Source organism: Chenopodium album, chromosome 17, assembly GCF_948465745.1.
Source record: "Chenopodium album chromosome 17, dcCheAlbu1.1, whole genome shotgun sequence".
NCBI classification, from domain to species: domain Eukaryota; kingdom Viridiplantae; phylum Streptophyta; class Magnoliopsida; order Caryophyllales; family Amaranthaceae; genus Chenopodium; species Chenopodium album.
In genome coordinates, this window is record NC_137850.1 from 39959018 (window position 1) to 39977963 (window position 18946).

At 35.4% G+C, this 18946-nt stretch overlaps 1 protein-coding gene across 1 annotated transcript; it reads left to right on the plus strand.

Moving 5' to 3' along the window:
• The first annotated feature begins 55 nt into the window (after window positions 1-55).
• On the plus strand, window positions 56-1600 carry LOC145587951 (F-box protein CPR1-like). Its single transcript, XM_081644596.1, has one exon. It carries the CDS (start codon window positions 133-135, stop codon window positions 1522-1524), a length of 1392 nt encoding a protein of 463 aa, XP_081500722.1. The 5' UTR covers window positions 56-132; the 3' UTR covers window positions 1525-1600.
• The last annotated feature ends 17346 nt before the right edge of the window (window positions 1601-18946 follow it).

Consider the following 18946-nt stretch of genomic DNA (forward strand, 5'->3'; position numbering starts at 1 on the left):
AAATAGCCATCTCTCCACTCCACTTGCTTCACACCACCAATAATCAAACTCATAACAATCAAATTTTCTTCCTTTTTCTGTAGAAAAAAAAAAAAAAAAAGCAAAATAAACCATTCAATTTGCTATTCATCAATGGCATCCAGAAACATTCCCATGGAAATAACCATAATAATCCTATCACATTTACCTGTCAAATCTCTATCGCGATTCAAATGCGTATGCAAGTCCTGGAAAAACCTCATTGAAACTCCAGGTTTCTTCAAACTTCATCTCACCCGATCCCTCAACGTCAACTCCTACAATTGCTCTCTTATCCTCACAATTTATCGTACCCTCACGATAAATGGTTCCCCTACCATTATCCGTACCCTCTACCGTGCTTACCTTGAGCTTAATGACACCAAACTCAAAATTAACAAGCTGGCATTGCCTCCGTCTTTTAGCCCATCCCTCGAAAGTGTTAGAAGATACAAAACCTACTATGGAAACAGAACTGAAAAGCTAGGCTTTGGGAGTGATGAGATTGCTGGCTCTTGCAAAGGGTTGGTTTTGATTTTAAGTGGAACGCACCACATTGCGGTCTGCAACCCAACTATTGAGCAAGAGCAAGCTGGATTTAAATTACTACCTTGCATAAGCTATAATTATGATTCTTATGACTATTATCATGAGAGTCATTATCAGTATTACCGCTTGTACTATGAGAATCAAATGTACCCACGCTGTGTGTGTCGAAGTTTTGATTTCAGGGTTTACGGGCTTGGCTATGATAGCTATAGCCGTTGCTTTAAGATTGTGACGTTAACTCCAACAAGTGCTCTCATTCTTAGTGTAATGAAGAAAAGTCAGTCATGGAGGGAGATGAACCTGCCTGATATCAAGCACAATGTCCCTACTTATGCAGGGAATTGGGATGAAAAGTTGTATATCCGGGCATACAACCATGGAAACCCAACCAACAACCACTTACACTGGAATATAACCAAGTACGATCCATTGATTTTTGAATACTCGAGGGAAATGATCCTGAGCTTTGACCTTCACAATGAAGAATGGGGTGAAGTGCCAATGCCAGATGTATTAGATCAAGGATATTTTTTGCATGGCTACATATCAAAGCCTTACATCATAGAGCTTGGAGTGCTAAGTGAATGCTTATGCCTCTTGATATCTAAGGGTATAAGTTATCCTTACCTTGAATTGTGGATTATGAAAGAGTATGGAGTGAAGGAGTCGTGGACAAAGTTGTGTAATGTACCCATTGGAAGTGGAATTCCTCTGGTTTATCACACAGAGCGACATGAATTTTTGTTGCCAGGAATCCAGCATGGTTTGGGTTGGTATAATCCACAAGAGAACAGGATAAGGAAGGTTGAGTTTCATGGTTGTGAGTTTACCGGAGAGCATTACTGTTCTACCAGAGTAAAAACATGTATCGAAAGTTTTGTTCATCCATTTACTAATATGGAAGGAAGCAAAGGAATAGAGGAAATTTATCAAGGAGAAGAAAATCTGCTATACTGACTCTACTGACTGTTTGCAGTTCTGCAGCTTCTCCTGTGCCTGTTAGTATGAGTGCTGTTTTTGGGACAGACTTCAATATTTTCTGAGTAATTGTGCATTGCTACTGTGCACTGGGAGATTAAATCTTGTAACGGGTAATGGTTAATTGTAAGGATAAATACAGTAGAAGTAAGAATAATCATACGAGCATATTAATGAAGTAAAAATGTGGATTATAAATTTATGATCACATGAATTTTATGCTCTTAGTTATGCTACTTCTCTTTCCAGAAAATTCAGGCTTGAATTCCTATTCAATGACCTGATTAATCACAATTTATGTAACCTAATCTGGCATTTTATCTGTCAGGTGAAACATATTTAGTTCAATTCATGTACTGATCACATAGGCTGCAGGCCAAATACCATTCAACTTAACACCTAACATACAGAGATATTGAGCTAATGTATACAAGAAAACAAGATAATATTCAGTTATTAATACTTCTGGAGCACAAATTGACAAGATCCATCAACAGAGAGTACAATGCATCCAAAGATAAATGAACCAAAAGCCGCCTTGAAGGAGACTTACCATCAGGGAGATTTGCTTGTATTTTCACCTCAAAAAAAAAGTGATAGACCCATCTTCCACCATCATTTACCAAGAGATGCATGCCAGTTCATCCTCTGAATCGGCATGAACAACCAAGCTGAGTGTCTGGCCTTGTTCAAGCTCCAAGGAAAGGCAGAGAAAACCCAGCTTGATTATATGCCCGCGATCAGATACAAAGCCCTTTAATAGACAAAAATTATGCTATCAATTATACACTCACCTATAACAGGTTTTCCAGCTCCATTATAACTTACTTGAGAAGACTAGGTGAGCCAGAGAAAGGAAGAAATGGTTCACACAGGACCCAAATCATCATTTGGCTGCTGATTAGGCTAAACTCTACCAGGCAATGTTGGTTGATACTTCATCATTGCAATTTGAAATGATTTCATCTTGGAAAAGTTTTTGCAAATTATCACATGGATGAAGTGATAACAGTGTCCAGATTATACTTTTATACTCCGCTTACCTTCCACATGGTTTGATCCTTTAGATGGTGATGGTCCATCCATATTCTGTGTGTCATTGCAGTCAGTACTCGGTGCCTTGATCTTTCCGACTGTTATGATAAAATTCTATGTTAGGCAGTGGAAATGCATAAAGTTGCTGTATAAAACACACCAAGGAAGCGATGGTTAATGGTCAGAAGGGCTTTATAAGGCAATGGTTTTGGTTTATTCATATATAAGCCAAAAGCCATTGTAACTGCATCATAAACTTCAATTAGCACTTACATATAAGAAAATCACAACATGAAGTGTTCAATTCCCCAAATAAGATTTTGTGGCAATCGTGAAAAAACGGGATGAAATATTGCATTTAGCATATAAAAACATGAAAGCAGGACAACCACACCGCCACATTGTCTCAACTCTCAATCTAGGATAATGTCCTACTCCTAATAAAATGCTGCTATCTGTCATCACAAGAACGTAAATGCCACATTCACCTCAGTGGGCTTAAATCCAAATTAAACTAGGCAACATAAGAATATTCTTTGAAATCCAAAAACAAAAAGAAACATCACTAACACACTCAGTAACCTAAAACTCAATGGATTCCCTAAAGTCACTGAGAAAAAATAGAGTTTACCAAGGCTCGAGAAAGTTAATTGCGAGGTGATTAGGCAAAATCGAATTGCATTGCCTCTCACAAGCCATAAAAATTTATACTTCGTACAGAGTAAACCTCTAAATACTCAGCAACTTAGTTTTGATTATACAATTGAAACATCATACAGCTTGTCAAGATCAGACACACTATAACTACTTAAGTAGATGATCACTGAGCTTTAGGGTTTTAAAATCGACGAGTTTAAACCACTAATTAAGCCGCACAACTTCAAAGGCTTAAAATTAAAATAAAAAAAAAAATCACCAGATTCAACAAATAGAGATCAACGATGATTCAAATTAATTAAATTTTGGCTAGCCAGATTCATATTTCGTTGTCAATTGAAAAAATTAACTCCAATATTCAACAAATCAAGCACAAATTATCAATCATAAAAATAAGATTTTGCATCCAATATACTCAAAATTACAAAGTTAATCGTTCAAAAATTAACATAATAATGAAAATTTTGAATTGAAGAAACCACAAATTCCTCCAATTTTCCGATTCCGAGCCAAATTTTGATCATAAGTGTATTTTCTAAACATTAACTTTTCTAATAGCAATCACATTTTAAAGACATTTACGTTAAATCTTTGCATTGTAAAAAAAGTGATGGAAGCTTTTTTTAATAAAAAAAAAAATCGCAAGAAATCATAATTTCAGCTCCCAAAAAGAATTAAAATTTACAAAAATAAATACATAAATAAATAAAGAACAGTGTTTGTGTAGGGGAACTTACAGTGTCGATGACATCAATAATAACGGAGAAATCTAGAGAGATTTCTATGGCTCCTCCATCTGCCATTGTTGAGCTATTTGTATGATGATAAACTTGTAATCTTTACTTTTAATATATATTTGCTCCAGTTTTCTTTTTCAGCCGTTTGTAAATATGAGCTCCATTTCCTTATTTGGAAAATTTTAGTCCGTATAATATTTTGTTTATTTTTCTCGGTCAGTAGACCAAACATAAATTATATTTTATTTATGGATAATGATATACGTAGCGCCTAAGGCTATGTATAAGTATTAAATATACTTTCCAAAATAGAATTAAGTTGGAAATTCATGACAAAATCACGCACAAATCGGTTTAATTAATATTAATCTTTCCTCAATCTTTCCTTTTTGAGTTTTTTATACATAACCTTAAGGACTATGTTTATCATTTTCCTTTATTTATTTCATATTCACTCTCCTCTAATTTTCTCAACTACTTTCACTTTTTATAATTTTTTATTCTTCAAACGGAGGGAATAATGTTTATGTAAGGGTAAAATTGTCAATTACAACATTTGGTAAGGGCCGCACGTGATTTATTAAAAAGCAAAATTAAATGTTAAATCCACAAACTTCATCACCTTCTTCGTTAACTTTGTTGCAATTAACATCTCCATTGTCTTTCTTCTATCGCTTTAATTTGAAATCTTTAATAGAGAAATTATCAACCGCAATGGACAAAACAAAGATGATGACAAACCTCTTTGAATTAACCATCCCCTTTGTTTCTCCTTTTTTTTTTTTTTTAAAAAGATATTTGATTATTTCGGTGGTAAAGCCGTCGAAAATTGGTGGTGAAAACGGTGATTGAGAGGAAAGCATGAAGTCCTTTCAATGGAAGAGAAAACCTCGAGGTCCTTCAAAAGAGGAGGAAATTAACGACATTAAATTAGTCAGTTTAGTCTACTTTATAACAAATGACATCTCCAAACAAAAGAAATTGTTACTTTAATGAGCTACACAATTTCTAATGTCAAATACTTCTGCAATTGCTACTTCGTATTGGGTAAACACCCCATGTTTAACACGAAGATAAATTGAAACGGGCTATTATTTGAAAGATAACTAATTATATTCACCATAAACACATGCATAATCAAAGGTCACTTTGTCTACCCCAATAAGGCACAGAGCAAAGCAAATGGAGTGTGTTTCAAGCAGGTGAGTTATTTCATTTTTGTGTATTTGTAAGAACTTGTTTAGCTCAATGTGGTTATGTGTTGAACACTTTTAGGGCCTGTTCACATTTATTTAATTTCATTTCACTTCAGTTTAGTTCAGCTCTAATCAGTTCAGTTCAGTTCAACTCCAACTCTAACTCCAATCAGTTCAGTTCAGTTCCTAATTTTCCTTTCTCAAATAATATTCATTTCAGTTCAGTTCAGCTCCAATCAGTTCAATTCAGTTCAGTTTAACTCCAATCAGTTCAGTTCAGTTCAGTTCAGCTTAGTTCAGTAAATGTGAACGGGCTCTTAATTGTTTTGTTTAGCATATCTGTGTCAAAAAGAAAAAGAAAATTAAAAAAAATAACAAACATATTTGATAATAATATTAATATATTATACCGGGTTGGTTTCAAAAAAAATATATACTTTGCATATTATAACGGGTTGGTTCAAGTCCGAATGGGCGGAAATTTTAGGGTCCCCCACATTTTGGGCCAATAAAGACAAAGGTCCAAGCTGATTGAAGGCCCAGAATTATAAATTTGTGGTTAAGTTAGAAGACTTTAGAATTCTCTTGAGTACTTTAGAATCTTATGAAAAAAAATTCAAAAGCTCATGTTAGTCTAGTAATTTGATTTTATGAAGAAGCTTTTAGGAGGCTTGAGTAATGCTCATGGAGTAATGGTAATGATTTTAGAATATTTTAAGAACAATGTTGAAAATTCTAGGTATTAGTAAGAAAACTTATAAATAGAAACATCCCCGACTTATGATTATTTTACACATCCAAGCATTGTAAGTTTTCACATAATCAAACTTTCAAAAGCATCCTCACTCTATTTAGTGTCTTAATTCCCACAATTACCCAATTTTGTAGTTGTGCTTCACTTAGCAACCAATCGAGTGTTTTGACTTAACTTCTTATCAAAGTGTAAATTTTTTTTTAAGTAACAATTTCTTATAAAAAAAATTGAATGTTTTGAGTTTTTGACTTTATTGAAATATACACCGACTTAATAATGAAGTTGAAATACAAATGCAATATTAAATATCGAAGGTGGCTTCTTTATAATCACATTTGGATTTAATCCCTTGGTGTTGTACATCCAATCTTTTCTTAATCTAGCCTTGAGAGCTGATGAGTGTCATATATGGCACTCATTTAGCTTCTTTTGGGATGATTCTTAATTGTTTTTATAGCTCATTTTATCTCTTTTTCTTTAGTTTTAACTTTTATTTCTCTAGTTTGTGCATTTTTAGTTGTTTTCTCGTTTTCTTGCATTTTCTTAGTTTATTTTGCCTTTTCTCTTTTATTTGTTTGCTTTTCTTTGTTTACAGGAGAACGGTGGTGTCCAAGGCTCTCCACGGCTCTTCCTCAGGTTCTATGAAGCTCAAGATGCAAACTTATCACTCTCTTTGTAGCTCAAAAGTCAAGGTGTGCAAGCTCTAAGTCTTCAAGGTCGCGCTCTCATGCTGCGCTAGCATCAAGAAGTGGTGTTGAACCCACCGTGGGGACGTTTAGAGACTGTCATCCCCAATGTTCATCAAGTGGAGCGCACGGGTTACATCAACGAGTGCTCGAGGAGGATCCTCTGCTCCCAATGCACGGGCGCGCACGACAGGGGCGTGGGCGCGCACCTCCTGTGTGCGGCACGCCGCCCCTGCTCCTGTAGGGAATATTTCAAGCATCCCACACTTGAGCCCCACTGTGATCATACATTAAGCATGGTGGTATCCAAAGGGAAGAAATCTGGAGCAAAAGAGTCGCCAACAAGTGTAGGGTGAAGGTTACACCTCTTCACGACCCATGAGATTGCTAACTCTATAGTGGTCCTGAACCATGACTGGATATTCAGGGACGAAGGTACAAATCCAACCTAAAAGAGATTGAACCTGCCCTAAATAGGCCTCTACTTTATTCTTCTCATATTCATGTGCGCTTTCTGACTAACATACAATCAATATATTAACCTTAAACCTGTTTAATCTATGTTGGTTGAATATTAATGCACAAACAAAACTATTATTGGCGATCACTTGAATTAAAATCACATTAGCCTAAACAAGATTATTAATTATCTTATTAAGCGTGATTTCAAGTACAAATTCCCTTTAAACCTGCAAGAGAGGGCGTGATCAATCAATAACAATAATATCAAGCAACAATAATTATTGATACAACAAATCATCATTATAATAATAATCATCTCATCAAAGCATAATAATATTAGCAAGATCCTAGGCATGATACTAACAAGATTAATAACAAATCCTATCATGTCACTAATCAATAAAGATTAAAGCTTTAGCCCTAACATGATACTAGCATGATAGAAGAAAAAGGAAGCAACCTAAACATGATACTAGAAAGCAATAAATAACATTCTAACATGATACTAGGAGTTAAAATAATATAAACATGCATTCTAAAGATATACAGCAATAAAACAACTTACTTTGTTGCCTCGTATCTCTTTCTATCAAAACAATATACACGTTAGTAACTTCAATAAAAAAAAATATTAAATCAAATAATTAATTTAAATAGGGATTTTGGACCAAACCCTCAGAAATTATCAACCTTTCACGTCTAGGGCGAAGGCAACTTTGAGCTTGGCTATGTGTGTCTAAGACTCGTGAATGCGGTATTGTATTTGAAAAGGGAAGGCTTAGAAAGAGGGAGAAAGAAGAAGCTTCTAGCTTTAATGAGAGAAAAGAATTAGAATTAGATGATTGTTGATGATTGAAAACGGGGAAATACGACCCTATTTATAGAGGAAAACATGCGGAACGCTTAGAAAAGAGTCAGAATTTAACTCGAAGTAAAACAGCCCCTATCACGATGCGATAGGCTCCTCGCAGCGCGATGGCGCAATCAAGATAAAATATCCTGTACGGAGTCCTTTCCTAATATAATTAGGTAATTAGACTCCGTAATTATCTTAATTAAAATCAGCTTTATCTTTTCAAAACACTTGTTTTATTTCAAATTGAATTCTTTATCTTTTCTAAATAATATAAAAATATAATTATTAATCCTAATTCCATTAGAATTTAAAATAACCTCCTAAATTACTCTAGAAAATTAAAGTCAATCCTAATAAATTTAGGAATGATAATTAATGGGCCCCCCACTTGATCATTGAGCCATTTAAAATCATTTTGGGCCCAATTTAATATTTTAGCCATAACTTCCTCATTATTCATCGGAATTGGGCTTATAATATATCGTTGGAAAGCTCTTTTTGAGCCTCATCCAACTACACTATTATTGGACCCATATCATGGACCAAACTAAATTGAATTGGACATTTTCCATAAATAAGGTGGGAAAAGAAATATTTTCGAAGACAGAAAGAAATATTTTTATTAAAAACAAATGCATCACGAGACTCTTTCACATTTCACCTCGTTCGATAATCAATGACATGAAAGATATTCATCAGTGGGTTTGGTTTTTGGGGAGACGCAATCAGGTGTCTACAGCTCCCCGTTCCGTACCCTTTTTTTCGCGACTACGCATTCCGGAGTGAGGGCGCCCTGTACGGGTCTTTTTAGGACGTCTAAATAATTTTTCCTTAGTTAGTTTTACTATATATATATTTTCCTTCTATTTTTAGAGAAGGCGAGATTTTGAGAGAGAAAAGTTCAATTTGGGGAAACTTTAGCTCTTAGATTCTAGAGAGAGAAAGTCTTAGATTTGATTTGTTCTTCAACATTTGCTACAATTTGGTGTAGATTTTCCTTCAATTAATGACAATTAGTGAGAATTTCTTCCTTAATTCATTTCTATTACTTGTTTGCTTTAGATTCATGCTAAATTGTTTGATTTGCTTGAAATTAAGTTTGATTGTGTAATTGTTTGGAATTTCTATTTGATTTAGATTGAAGATGATAATCATTGGGATTTCTTGTGTTTTGTTCTTCATTTTTACAATGTGTAGTAAGTAGTTTCAATGCTAGGGATGTGGTGAAGCATGCATGCACAAATGATAGATAATAGCTAATTGGTGGATTTTGATTGATTTGATGTTGTGATTAAATTTGGTTGATAGAATTGTGCATGTGCTTGATTTTTAAGGAGTGATCAACCTTGCTCTTCATGCTAGAGTGAATTGTGATTCTCCAATGACACGACACATTGATTTGGAGGTTACATTTATCAATTGTTGCTTGATTTGTGATGTTCCTAGCTAGTCATTCGTAGAGACGCCTAGGAAATAGCCGAGTGCTCTTGATTGCAATTACTATTTTCCTTTGCAATGTTTGATTAATCAATCTCCTATCCAATTAGCATGTCTATTGTGTGTGTATGTGGATCCTAATTCCCTAGTGCTTGTGATATTGATATTTGTTTTAGATTTCTCGCGTTGGTTGATTCTAGTTTAGACCAAACCATTTCCCCCTTTCCGAAGTAGCTTGACATAAGACTATAACATCTACCTCCATTCCTAGTGGTTTGACCTCTTACCTTGCCATTATACTAGTATTTTGTTAAGTTGATTGTGTATAAATTTTGTTTGGCCATAGGAAGATTAGTTATGACAACGACCTAGTCTTTCCCGTCGTCAAAAGCTCTCCACCGGATTGAAGCTCTCCCGGCCTAATATATAATTTCTACGTTCTTCCGGCACTATAAATCTTCTCTACAAAATTCAAAGAAAAGATATCAGATGTATCAAAACAATACCTGAATTCGAATAAACAAGCTTTTATGAGGCTTGATTATTCTCTGGAAGCCAGACTGCAGTCTTGATTATTCAAATATGCATATTAGTTTAGCTGCATCAATAAAACATAAAGCTTATGACTATTTTAGGTTTCAATTAATTGTCTACTTGTCTTCTCTTTTTGAAGATTATGCAAACTGCGGTTTCTTGGACCTGTTTTTGTTCTAACCCAATTGAGACATCTTGATTCACCCGCATTTAGGTATGTCAGTGGGGCGGGTCAAGTAGGAGACCCGCCCCATCCCCGCCCCAGTGAGGCGGGGTGGGTCTCGGTTCGACGGGTGATGGGGCGGGGATAGGGATAAAAACCATACCCGTCATGGGTGATAGGGTAGGTGTGGATTTTAAGTTGTACCCGCTCCATCCCCGCCCCGCCCCACTTCGTACCCACCCCACCCCACCCCATCCCCACCTCATACCCTCATCTATATATCTTTAAAAACAAAGTTATATATTGTTATACTTTCTTATAAAATAATTACGTGAAATAAACTATTAATTATAATACTTTGTACTACACTTATATTATAAACAAAAACGTGTGTAATATTAAGAATGTTTTATTTATTTATTATTATTATTATTGTAATTCGTATTAATTACGTAGGATTGTGTATTTGAGATGCGGAGATTAGGTGAGTCTTGGGTGGGGATTAGGCGGGTCTTTGGTGGGGATTAGGTGGGGATGGATATCCAAATGGGGGTGGGGCGGGGATGGTTTTTGGAGTTGTACCCGCCGGGGTGGAGATGGGGATGAATTTTGGACCTGCCGCGGGGATGGGGATAGGGATAGGGGTGGGGATAAAAATGTTAGGTGGGGATGGGGATGAGAAAACCAACATCCGCCTCGCCCTGCCCCATTGACATCCCTACCCGCAATGGCTATTCTTTGCATGTCCTGCAACCAGGTTTGCAATTGAAACTTATATGAGCTTATTAGCCTTTGTGTGGACTAGTTTTCCAAATAAATAAACAAAAAATCTCTTAGGAGAAAAGAAAAAGGTTGAAGTGCCACAAGGTTACTGTTCCAAGAATGAGTAGGAGTCTATTTCTGCAGATCTTATGAGAAAGAAATCCATCAATTTTCACAAATATCATCATATGAATTTTAAGGGGAACACTCTTGTAGCTCTGCATCAATTCAAATTGTCATGATGCTTCTCTGACTTTCTCCATAAACGAAAGAATAACTTTATTTCAGGTTTTTGAAAAATAAATTTCATGTGTTTCTAGAAATATTATTTGCTCGAAGAGTCATTCAGACACACAAGCATAAACATGGTGGCTGGAGCATACTTAACGAATTAATAGCACCAAATAACCAGAATTTAGACAACAGACAAATCACATGCTCAATGATGCAATTGAAAGCAACTAAAAACACTACAAACAAACAGTCGGCACTATGGCTCTTCACTAATTCTTCTCACTGTTCAAAATGGATGTTTAACATGTTCTGGGTTTACAGGTATATATTTGAATGATGACATAATTATTTTACTTGATACTTGTCATAAATGCAGTCTAAAAATGAGTTATGGTCTAAAAAGTTAAAGTAGTTAAAGCAACAACAACTGATTTTCTAAATAGCTTACCATAATGAATTTAAAGAGGTCATTAATAACTTCTTTCTAAAATATTCTTCTAGATAACCCCTAAATTTGGTAACCGTTCTATATTTTGCGGTCTCTAATCTAGTTTTTGGTGTAGTGGTTGTTATGACACATATTTCATTTGAAATTTCAAGATAAAGATTTCGAATTTGATATTTTTAGTGTTTATTTGGTTTTTTTTGTTGCTCATCCTTAATTTTAATTTTAATGTTTGTTTTACTTTATATTTGTAACTTGTTTTTTTATATTAATTTTGATAAGTGTTTACTCTGTTTGTTTTTACTTTAATTGTTAGCTAGGGTGTGAGAGGTAATGGTCAATTTATTATTTTTTTTTTATAAGTTAGTTCAATTCAATGTAAAACAAATTATATTAAAAATTATTTATAAATTAACAAATTAAGTAAATTAAATTTACCTATACAATACACATTATTGGTTCATAATTGTTGTATCTGTAAATGTGCATGTAACTCTATCTCATTGCTAAGTCTTTTACTTTTATTTCTCTATGATGTTGGAACCGTATTCAAGGATGTTGAAATTTGAGTGGCTCGAGTACGATGAGATTGGGGGGTTCCTGTTTCGAAAACAATATAGGATTGAACCCATTAGCAACTATTTTATTTTACACAAAACAAAGCATGAATTACTTGGGCATAGCCCTAAAAAGATTACAACCTACTGTCCACTGATTTGAACAACCCAAAATGCGAATCATGGACCAAGTTCAACAAGCTAAAACTGCAAAAATTAAGAAAATTGTTTTTGCATAACAGAGGCTGACATAAAACATAACTAGAACTCTAGCATGAGCTATATAATACCCTACAGTGCAACGAGGTCAGCTTTATAAGCAGCATGGACACTAGTTAGAACAGCATAATGTGGCACATGACCTCTGTATATACGCATAGCAAGCTGACTCAAGTAATGAGTCACTGAGTTTCTCTCCCTAGAATATGACTTAGAGTACTAGTCATCTTTTGGTTTCTCAGACACCTGCTGATATCAATAATTACAGCTGCTAGCTCGTGGTGCATGTTATCAGGTTCTCTGTTAATTATGGAACGGACGGCCTCAACATCAGTTTCAACTTCAAGATATCAGACAGGGAAAGCTCTTGTAAAATTTAGCCCTTCCCTTAAAGCATACAACTCTGCCTGAAGTGGAGTTTTAGAATTGTACTTGCTGGAGTATCCAAAATACCACTCCCCCTTGTCAATTCTGAACACACCTCCACCTCCAGCACCTTCTTCCTTAACATGCTTCCAAGCTCCATCAGTATTCAACTTGATATATATATCCAGATCTTGGTGGCCTCCAGGGGATTGACCTGTCAGTAAGGAGACCCTTGGCACAATATAATTTTTCTTTTGCTTTCTCTTTAGATCCACCCTGTAAAACAAAAGTGTTGACTTGATAATCAATTATAAATCTGTTAAACACAGAATTATAATTGTATTCCTCATTGTTAAAAAATGACACCACTCCTAAGTTTCCAAGGTTGCCACATTCCCATTAGGAATATACATCTCCATTTGGGAATTTGAGAAAAATTGAATTTGAGCCAATTATTCCAATGCTTGTTCATGAATGTAGAGTAGTTGAAACTAGGAGGTGGCTTAATTTTTTAAATTATCATTTCCACAGAATGATGAAAGAATGACAATCTCTAAATAGGTGGATGAAATTTTCTAAATGTTCCTGGCATCTGCAGCAAGTACTATCAAAATCTGGGATTATAGAAGCAAGAACATCAAGAGTGGGATTAATGAATGAAAAGTAAGCAGAATGAATGGTGAATACTCCTGAAACATGGTGAATCCACCTTAGTTGATTAGGAGTGGAAGCAGTGTCTGAAGTTGAGATCGATAGGTGTACTAAGAATCAGAGGGATAATATGTGGTGGGAGAAGGTGTTTTACATTATCTATATACCAGGAACCCCTTCTGATTATATTGGATGATCTCCAATGACATTTAGACTAAGGTATATCTCTTGGAATCAGCTTATACAGAGGTGCTTCACCAACCCAATGGTGAAACCAAAGAGAGGTATACATTACCAGTTCTAATTATCAACCTTTTAGCAAGCATATCTCTCCTTTTTAAAATGTCCCTCCACATAGGTGACTGGTGATGGTTTGAACAAGCATCTAAAATGTCTGACCTTCTGAAATTCTTGTCCTTAAAGATTTTAACCCAAAGCTTGTGAGGTTGAATGAGAATGACCCTACCAAGTTTAGCCATGAAAAAGATATTCCACTCTTTTAGAGATCTTAACCCTAATCCCCCTAAAGCTATAGGTAGAATAAAATTACTCCATTTTTTTATAGGGGTATATCTAAGGGAATCAGACCTGTTCCATAAGAATTTTTTGCATTGTCTTTCTAGATCAGTGACTACTGAAGAAGGAAGAATACTAGTTTGCATAACATGAATGGGATAGGAATTCAACATTGGTTTGATTAAGATTCATCTGCCAGCCATATTTAGTATCTTGGCTTGCCAACCTTTGATCTTATCAAGTGATTTTGTAAGAAGTTCCCGAAAATTCTCCTTTTTCAGCTTATTATGACTGATGTTCACACCTAAATACTTGCCAAAAGAACTTGAAGACTTGAAATTTGATACGGTTTTAAGTTGCAATATAACATTATACTCCATTTTTGGAGGGAATATAATGCTAGATTTTACATCACTAACCTTAAGACTTGAAAACACCCTAAAGTCATTCAAAATTGATATCATATTCTCAAGATTGGTAATGTTGGCTGATCCAAATAGAAACACATCATCAGCATAAGAAAATGAGATAAATGATAGTTATTTGAAATTTGAGGCTTCCAAATACCCTTGGCAACACTATACTCTATCATCAAAGAGAGTCTTTCCATACACAAAATAAAAAGATAGGAATAGAGGGGGTTTCCCTTCCTTATTCCTCTAGATGGTTTAAAACTTTCAATTATTTCACTATTCCAAAAGACAGAGATAGAGGTAGAGGTGTCACAATGCATGATAAGGCTAATGAGAGAGTCGGGAAAACCAAAGCTTACATGGGTATTTTGGATAAAAGATTATTCCTGACAATCATAAGCCTTAGTTAAATCCAGCTTCAAAGCCATAACATTTTTTCCTTTATTGCATCTATGAAACAAGTAAGCTACTTCTTTGATCAGGATAATGTTATTCTCCATCCCCCTCCCCTTTATGAAGCTAGATTGAAGAGGACTAATTATGCGCCCAAGCACAGACCTTAGTCTTGAAGAAATAATTTTTTTGAGAAACTTGTAGATAGTGTTACATAAACCAATGGGCCTAAAAACGGACATAGAAGCTGGATGATCCTTTTTAGGGATTAGACATATGTAGGAATTATTGACATCAGAAGGAATTAAACCATCCCTAAAATATTAGCAATAAAAGTACTAATAGAGGGGCCTAAGTCTTCCCAATTCTTCTGATAGAAAAGGAGTTGAATCCTATCAGGTCTAAGACTCTTAATGGGATCCATTCTAAAAAAATTGACTCTCATTTCATCAAACTCGGGAGGGGCTAACAAGAAGGTACTTTCACTAGCATTGATTTGTTGAATTGCAAAACTTGGAAGGGAATGTGAGTGAGAAGTGACATAACTAGAGAAAAGATTGATGAAATGATTTCTAGCTAAAGCTATAAGCTAAAGTAGATCCTCAATGAGAAGACCAGTAGAGTCAGAAAAAGAAAGAATTTTGCCTCTACTCCTTTTGACTTTAGCTAGAATTATAATCTCCATACTTTCTCCAATTAATAATGCCCGCTTTTTAGCCCAAATAACTCTCTCCATTTTATACACAACATTCAACTCATGAAGAACAGTTTTTTCTAAGTTCGCCAAAAATAAAGAGAATTTTATTGCTAGAGCAAGCTTGATGTCATTAATCCTAGCAAGTAAAATTTTCTTTTTCTTACTGAGATTTCCAAAAATATTGGAATTCCAATCATGTATGTAAGTAAGAAAATTTGATCTTCCATCCAAAAAGGGAAGTAGATCATGATTGTTTTTCCAATTAGACACAAAGAAAGATTTTAAAATTTTTATGTTGCAACCATACTTCTTTACATCTAAAAGGAAAAGGGCCTTTTAAAGGTTCAGGGGCTAAAGAAACAAGAATTGGATTGTGATCAGAATAAGTTCGAACCAAATTAGTTACCTGCATTTGCTATAGCACAATCAAGTCTCTCTCGAATCAAAGACCTTCCATGTCGTGCATTTTCCCAAGTATAGGGATTGCCACGTGCACCCAATTGGTTATCAGACCAGCAGCATCAGCAAAATTGTTGAAGTCCTGGCATTGAGAAGATCTGAAAGGCCTTCCACCTTACTTCTCACCTTGAGAAATGAATTCATTCATATCACCTATAATCAACCAAGGTAAGAGGAGGGCAATCATTTTGAAGATCCTTCCAAAATGCATGCCTTTGTCTAGCAACACTTGGTTCATGCATGCCAGTGATAACTACTTCTAGTTTATGGTTATGAAACTTGAAAAGGGAGTGAAACTTATGCTCAGAATCAGTGTAATGGATCAAGTCCATGGTGGCTTTGCAAAAAACACTAATCCCTCTTTCTGCCCAATTGCTGGAATAACCCTATGATCTTAAAACCCTAGTGTTTTCTTAAGATCCTCAACCTTACCAGAGCTACACTTTGTTTCTAATAAAATTAGCACATCGGGATGATGAGTGCTAACCAGATACCATGCATTTTGATACGTATTGAGATGGTTATTGCTTATTTAAGATTTTTGCCTACGAGTTTTTACCTTTCACTTGAAAGGGTTTTTCTTGTTTTAGGCTTAGGATATATTTTTGTTATTTGTCATGAGTTTTATCTTTTAGGTTGTTACCTGAAGATAGAGTTCTTTTTAAGAGTTTTTACTAGGATAGAATTATAATTAAGCTAGGATATCTTTTTAGAATTTATTAGCTTATTTATAGTCAACGTTAGTGTTCAGTTTATTCATTGGAGATTAATAAAATTTTGATTTATTGAGAATTATTGTTAGTCGAGAAGACGAGAAATTTAGCTAAGAAAGCAAATCCTAGTTGAGTATTAATCCAAGAAAGATTAATAATCTTCATATCTTCTATTACTTACAAATTAAATCAAACACATAGCCACCAAAACTACAAGTTTAAAGCCAAATATTCACTACTCACGCAAAAACAAAGAGCACTTTCTTTGTAAACTAAAATATTCGCCTTTCTTGTTTAAAGAAACGCATCACATTTGAAACAAAATCATCATTGTTCACACCCTTCACATTTCATACAATTAACTTCATCTTTAAACAAGATAAGGGTTTAAAAGGGGTTAGAGAAGGCAAATCACCTGATTGAGCATTTTGAGGTCGGAAGAACTCCTCCCAATCCCTCCACTGTCTCAAATGCCTTAACCCGTGGACATCTTCCACTTTGATTGGAGCTATGTAACTCCTCACGTATATGATCTTGCATGAGTCCTGGATGTACAGAAACTGAGCTTGAATTCCTAGCACATCCGCTTGCCATTGATATGTCGCTAAAGGTTGTCCCAATTTTGCCATGTTTTGGCCTTTTGTGACGTGTGCAAGGGAATAACTGGAAGATTTTTGTGTGTCCTCTTGAACTGCATCAGCCTTTCGTGAAATGACCATTGAAGAGTCAAACTCATCCTCTCATGAGGTGGCATCATCTCCTCCCTTTTTCTCAGGGCATCCATTACTGCTAGTGCAGATATAGTTTGTAATGATTGGATTGATGGAATTCTTGTTGTCATGCATAATGGCCTAGGAATTTGAAAGAAAAAAGCTAGGGTCTTTGGCTGGGCTGGCTGGTGGTGATAATTCCATTCCCTTGTTAACAGGGGTTTCTGAAATTGATATGTAACAAACGGGGTTGATGGAGATGATGGAGGTGGATCGGAGATGGAAGGTTCAAGTTCACTGGAAATGGGTTAGGGGGGTATGGTTGGTGGAGTTGGTGAAGTCGACAGTGTTGGAGTTGTGTTTGGGCGAACATGAACTGGTCTCCATATCGGAGTTATTCTTGGTGGATGGGGGGAGTCAACGTTGAGGGGACAACAATTTCTTTGTTTTCCACTTTTGTTAGTATTTTGAAGCTATGAAGTAAATGCTACAGGGATGATTTTTGGAGCAGAGGTAGATGGAGAAGTAAATGAGGTGTCCGTGAGAGTTAAAGCAATGCTATTTTCTTTTTTGGCAAAATCAAAAGTATTTGTAGATTGAAAATTTGGGATATTTGGAATAGGAATATCTTGCATGAGATTTTGCTCTGAACCTAAAGACAAGTGTTTATTAGGTTGAGTGATAGTATGTTCAGATCGAAGATAAACCCTTATTTGGAGAAACAGAAGGAAGTGCAGTAGAAATGGAGTTAAGACACTGAGCAAAAGTGGGTGGCATTGAATACTTAAGTGAAAGCTCAAAAGGCTCTTTGTCTCCCGCGATATTCGTAGTTAATACTTTCCATAAGTTTTTTTTAGGCTTGAGATGCTTTAATGCTTGAGTTTATTTGTTTCTGATTTTGAACTTTGTTAACTTGCTTAGGCTTCCCCACCTGATTGCTTGTACTGGCTTTGGTATTAGGTTGGGATTTTGGTATGTTTTTCTTGGATCCAGTGACAAGAGTCCATGGCCCATAATCAGCTGAAAAACCACTATTTTCGATAGTATCTTGATTAACCAAGTAGGCTCCAGAAATGCACTGTGAAATGGACCCTATTTTATCTGCAACTGTAAAAGTTGGGCTTTGTTTGGTAGCGATGGGCCCAGCAGAATTGGCCAAACTTTCAGTAGAATAGTCCACCTGCTTATTCTCAACCGATTTACTAGAACTTGCCACATGTTTGCATTCTTTCACAAGGTGCCCTAAATTACCACATGGAAAACACAGAGAATGTATGTTATCGTACGGAACATTCTGCCATCCACCGCCTACCTAAAATTTGGATAGTAGTGAATTAGTCATGTTGATTTCTACACAAACCCTAGCATATCTTACTCTTGACTCTGTATCAGTAGCATAATCTACCCTGATTGGAATTCCCACTTGTCTAGCTATTTGGAAAAGAGCCTCTTTATCATAGTATTCCACTGGTAGCTCTAGAAATCTAATCCAAACTGACATAGAATCGAAATTTGTAGATGAAGGATCTAAAGTTGGGTTCCATTTGGTGATGACTAAAGAGTGGGTCTATATAAACCAAGGGCCATCATATAGTGCTATTTCATAATCATCAAGTGAAGAGAATCAACATAGAAAAACATGGTTTCCCACATCTATTGTTTCAAGAGTCTCATTAATTCTCCACGTGATTTTAGCTCATGATGAATAATAAAAGCTGATCTAATGTTTAGGCCCAAACATTTTCCTAT

Excerpts from the sequence above, each read along its gene's own strand:
- LOC145587951 (XM_081644596.1), top strand. The coding sequence starts at position 133 with ATGGCATCCAGAAACATTCCCATGGAAATAACCATAATAATCCTATCA.